At 43.9% G+C, this 5825-nt stretch overlaps 1 protein-coding gene across 1 annotated transcript in view; it reads right to left on the bottom strand.

Annotated features, from left to right (window-relative positions):
* MAP2K5 (mitogen-activated protein kinase kinase 5) overlaps positions 1–5560 on the bottom strand; it is a 138595-nt gene extending 133035 nt beyond the window's left edge. The window contains exons 1-2 of the mRNA XM_066592936.1: positions 5351–5560; positions 2762–2810 (exon numbers count right to left, since the gene is read on the bottom strand). Coding sequence (XP_066449033.1) covers positions 2762–2810; positions 5351–5485 — 184 coding nt within the window. The 5' untranslated portion in view covers positions 5486–5560. The remainder of the gene's footprint in view (positions 1–2761; positions 2811–5350) is intronic.
* Positions 5561–5825: the final 265 nt, after the last annotated feature.

Here is a 5825-nt window from a genome sequence, read left to right as displayed (position 1 = left end):
TGACCAGTCCAGGCACCAGAACGTCAAATTTTGGTGCATGTATGACTTGGGCAAAAATTCATGATTTTTTAACACTGCAAATGCCACAGTAAAATTCTGAAAAAAAATGTGCCCAACACATTTGCAGTGAGCGCCACATGTTAATGGCTGCACTAAGAAGTTTTTAACCCCTTAGTGATGGGCCCATTTAGTGACCTAATAATTTTTCAGTTGTGTTCGTCGTCACATTCCAGGAGCCATGTCATTTTAATTTTTCCATCAATGTAGCCGTATGAGAGCTTGTTTTTGCAAGACAAGTTATATTTTTTAGTCGCATAATTTGAGTGGACATATAATGCGTTATATCATTTTATTTTATTTTTTTCTGATGGGGAATGGATAGGGAAAAAAATTATTCCACCGTTGTTTTTTTATTGCAGTTTTATGGGGGTTCAGCGTGTATTATAAATAATATTACAACATTATTCTCTGGGTAAGCACAATTCCAGCAATACCAAGTTTATGCAGTTTTCAGGTTTTGCTATTTTTGTACACTAAAAACCCTGTATTTTTAGTTTGCTATTTCAGGAGCCTGAGCAGGTTTAATGTTTCCATTGGCGGAGCTCTATGAGAGCTTATTTTTTGCGGAATGAGCTCTAGTGACATTTTTGGGAACATATAACACAAGCTTGTTACCCACGACTTCGTCCGCGTGGAATTTGTATTTTTTAATCTAATCTGTGTTTTGCTGTATATTGAAATGTAAAAGGTTGAAATGGTGAAAGCATGAGCTATGCATTATATCATACTGCAGGAGCGATCAAATCGCAAGTTGTTGTCCCCTCTGGGGACTAAGAAAAAAAGTAAACATAAGATTTAAAAAGTTTTACTAACTATTAAAAAAAAAAAAAGTAATAAAGTTTGCCATATTTATAATAAAAAATCTAAATAATAAAACAAAAATGCATATTTGACATCGCTGTCAGTAAAGGTCCAATCTATCAAAGGAACGCATTATTTTCCCTGCACAATGACTGACGTCAGAAAAAAAAAAAAAAGAACGCCAAAAATACCCTTTTTTGGTCACCCTGTCTCCAAGAAAAAAAATACAATATAAAGCAATCAAAAAGTCATATGTATTCCAAAATAGTACCAAACGCAAACTGCAGGATGTCCTGCAAAAAATGAGCCCTTGCACAACTATGTCAACAGAAAAATAAAAAAGTCAAGGCAGTCAGAAGAAGGCGGCAGAAAATAATTTAAAAAAATTAAATGTATTTGAAAAAAAAAAATAAAAATAAAAGTAGTACAGAAAAGAAAGAAAAGAAGGACGCAGCATCCACGGCATAAATGCATATCCTAAAAGGACACTTTATTCATGTGCTCCATACAGTGGCTTACAGCTGTAAGCCACCGTAATGACCACATGAATGAAGTAAGCCACCGTATGGACCACATGAATAAAGTGTCCTTTTAGGATATGCATTTATGCCGTGGATGCTGCGTCCTTCTTTTGTGAAAAAAGTCAATGCAATTACTGGATTCGGGATCCAGTCCAGGGAGGCGTGCATTCTAACTATTTGCTTTACACCGCTCGGTATTTATTTACCTACTCTGTGAAGGCTGTTGTATGATCCATAGAATCAAGTTATTATGTCACTTTTGCTGCAGTTTGTGCACCGTAGAAACAAAACGCACTGAAAGATGGCAGAATGTCATTTCTTTTCATTTTATTTCACTTTGAATTTTTTTTTACGTTTTTCAGTACATTACATGGTACATTTAATAGTACCATTGAAAAATACAACTCGACCCGCAAAAAACAAGCCCTCATACAGCAATGTTCAGGACTAAATAAAAGTTACGATTTTTTTAAATGGGGGAGAAAAAACTAAAAATGGGAAAAGAAAGGGCTTTTTTTTTCTCCAATACCATTGTTAGAACAAGTGCCGGGCTGTCACCAGACAGCTAGGTCCCTGCTCCTACCGGCACATCAGACCTGTGCCGGTATTCTGATGCAGGGCTGTAAAGCCCATTAATTACCACCGTAAAAAGGCATATGGGTGGTTACTAAGGTGTGCCAACATGTGCGGGTAAGACACCCTTAAAGCAACCCTCTGGACCTGGACAAGCAAAGATGGCCACAATGACTACCTATTGCATACTGGGCATTGGTAGAAGGCCAGTAGTCTAAGAACCCTTTTACACGGGACGACTTGTCGGGTGCAGATGCCCAACAGGTCGTCCCAGTGATAATTGTTCATGTGCTTTTACACGAGAACGAGCATTGCTAGCGAATGGAAGCAGAGCGGGGCGGGAATCGTTCTTGGCAGTCGACCTCCATTCACAGTAAGCAGGCAGTAGTTCATAAGTGACAGACTACCCGTTTAGACGAGCTGATCCCTTATTCAGCTTTCTGTAAGTGGAAACTGAAGAGAAGTGAACGAATTCTCATGCGTCATTAGGTCAGAGCATGATTGTAATCATTCAGATTCTCGCGAGATTCTGGAATCTGAATGATTTATCTGCTCGTGTAAAATGACCCTAAGCCTTTACACACGGATCTGATTGGCCAGCAACGCTCACATGGGCAGCACTGGCCAATCAAAGCAGGCGTAGTGTCTTCGACTACTTCTGTATACTAATGCACAGTGCATCAGGTAGTCAGAGAAGCGGCCACCTTTGTTTGTCCAGGACAGGAGGGTTACGTTAAGGTGCCAAGACTTTCCGTTTGGTGACTTCATCCTAATTCCTAGAACAAAGACAAAAATATCTTGCTCACATTCAAATGCTGTTGTTGTTGCGTCCGGGAGGACCTGGCCAATCACGTCCTAGGGAGAAGGAAACAAGAAGAGAACAACGTATCAGCAAAACTGAAACATTTGTATCCACATCAAATAGGAGCGGACGGCTCTTCTGTTTTAATAAATATACGCCCCGTGAAATAACTATCAGTTCTCAGAATTCTGCATGGTAACGTTCCTCTGTTAATCTTCCTGGTAATCGATACATGTATAAATTGACATGCATTATCATTCACCCTGTTAGGTCGGTCTCACACCAACGGATTTGAATTGCGGATTCAGCCATTGCCATCTGTGCATTCGATACGCGGTAATACGCGGTCAATCAAATGCATTGACTTTCCTTGTTTCGCTCATACCTGTGGGTAGAAATTGCGGATTGCGCAAGTGGAAGAAAAATTGCAGCATGCTCGGTTTTACCTTGGATTCATCAGCACGCATGAGCCCCATTGACCTCTATGAATGCGTTCGATCAGCAGTGTATACACATTTACCTTGCCTATGGACGCGGATTCGCTCGCAAGTTGCTAGGAGACCAGATAATAAATGGAATAGAGAAAGCAGGAATTTATGGGCAGAGTCTGCGTTGCAACACCCATCCAGACTGCTGTCTGCAACCTCCGATTGTTCTTCTGGGTTCTTCCTCCACAAGAAAGGGGTTTTTAAAGTGGTTTATACTACTTCCAAAAAAAGTCATGTAAACAAGCCAAGTCTGGAGATCAGTATTCCGTTCTGAAGGCTCTCAGAGCAGCACAAGAGAATGCCGCCTGGGCGATAGAAGGGTGTTTCCAGGGGGTTGGGCAATTTTTTCTGATGTAATTACCAGCCTGTGATCGTTCTTCTGTGCGCGTGATACACGGTCATAAGCGGTAAACCACAAGCATACGTGACCATGCGCAATTCGCTTCGGCAGTCATACGCAAGTCTTCCGCTGCGGATATACGCTCATGGAATCCGACCCGTTTCCGTGAGCCAGGACATGTCCCTACACAATCTGGCACTGCCAACGCTGTTTGCACATTGTCAAAGTGTTAATGAACCCATTGCCTTTGACAAGGGAGATGGTAATACAAAGAAAGGATCCTCCAGCATTATTACTTTATGGGGAATACAAGAATTTAGTAGAACAGACATGCCATCAAACTGTCAGGCACGCTCACATGGAAGAATCTTGCCGCGGACTTGTTGTAGATTCTGCATCAATTCCGTTGCAAATCCGTATACCATTACCTTGAATGGGAAGCCATGCCGTGGGCTATATGGGAGTTTTATCACAAGTGGATTCCAATTCTGCATGCGGAAAAAAAGGAAGTCACATGTCATGTCTTGATGCAGATATCCACACTACGAATTTAGCACACGGAATTTGCCCTTTGTATAGGACTGAACCACGTGTGGATCCACGGTCGTACATTCGCATAGTTATGGGTGCCGTGCCAGGCCGGTCACTGAGCAGATGGTTAGGGCTGCTCCATACCCCGAGTTCCACTACCACCGGTTTCCTCTGCCCGGCACACTGACTTGTGCTGCCAGACGCTCTACTCTCAGAAAAAAAAATGGCAGGAGTGAAACTCAAGACCACAACAGAAGAAAGTGGTAGCGGCGGAGTGCAGGACGCCAAGATGCCCTGCAACCAGAAGAACTTACAGACCGTGGCTGGGACCTGCAAGCGGCACAATGTCGTCGCTGTATCGTCAGAAGAGGACTCTACGCCAGTCATGGACAGATAAGTACGCTGCATGGCACAGTAATACTAATATTGAGGAACAAAAATATTACTATGGGGCATAATTACTATTAAGGTACTACGGTAGTAAGGCAACACGACAACGCTACTCACCTACTAGTAAGGTGGCACTGTCATTAGTTTGAAGGCACATTTACTACTAATGGGGCACCATTAGTAATCAGGGGCACAGTTACCATTAAGGAGACACATGGGGCTTATAATTGCTGTTAGGCTGACACTTGATCACACTATTACTATTAGGCCGGCTGCACACAGGCGGATTGGCATTGAGGAATCCGGGCGGGCGTCCACCTCCGGACTCTGCAGCAAATACCTTCCATAGCATTCTATGGAAACCACATAGCGGAAACCAATTGCGATTTCTGCTCGTGGAAGAAAATAAATAAATAAAATCGTATCTCTATGATACCAAACACACGCACTGGCCTCACAATTTTGTCAGTAATTTGTGTCGCAGCTGTGCGTACGGTTGGGCCGCGAGAAGCCATCCCCACCGTGTGCAGAGGATCTGGGTGGCAGCAATAAGCGGGCACTGTGTTGTGGTTGGTACTGACATGAAGGGGCACTATGGCATACTTTTTGGAGTGTACAATATGTTAGCTGCTTTCCTCTTTGGACACTTGAGAAGTCTCAGTACCAGAGAGCAGATTCCAGCAGGGCTGTGAATGCTACCCCACAACTACATGTGCCCCTGTTATGTGGGCACCACACAACAGACCTGGCAGAGACTGGGGCATCCCAGCACACCTGGAGCCGCGCGTGACGTCACGGTGACATCAGCAGGGTCACCCAGCGCGTCCCCTGTGGCCTCTCTTACCAGGATATCCCGGAACAGCAGCTGTGTTGCCGGCTGGACGGTCCAGTCCACAGCGCCGCCGTCAGGAATGCGGATCCGGATGACCAAGGCCTGGCTGTCCATGTCCTGAGGGGGCTCGTAGCCAAGTAACAGCATCCCGGCCCCGCCGGGTCACATCGTACGGGGCCTCCGGGGACTAAGTGTGACTGGCGGAACCAAAGAGTCCGGAGCCGGAAGACTGGGGAAGAAAAGGGCAGCGGACATGTCGCCATATTTAGAAAGGGAAAAGTCGTCACGTGAACACGTGGGCGCCATGTTTGTGATTGGCAATTGACTCATGTTTACATTAATTGTGTTAAAGCTGGAAATTCAGATCTCTGAGGTCATATTAAAGAGCACAAAGGTCTATATTACATGAAAGGGTTCTCTACAGTGAAGGAAAAAGTCTGTTGAGTTGGATGTGGATCTTCCACATAAGTTGTCACCCCAACGTTTT

The sequence above is a fragment of the Eleutherodactylus coqui genome, chromosome 2 (assembly GCF_035609145.1).
Source record: "Eleutherodactylus coqui strain aEleCoq1 chromosome 2, aEleCoq1.hap1, whole genome shotgun sequence".
In the NCBI taxonomy this organism is placed as follows: domain Eukaryota; kingdom Metazoa; phylum Chordata; class Amphibia; order Anura; family Eleutherodactylidae; genus Eleutherodactylus; species Eleutherodactylus coqui.
The sequence above is the reverse complement of the archived record's forward strand: the minus strand, read 5'-3'. Positions and strand labels throughout refer to the sequence as shown.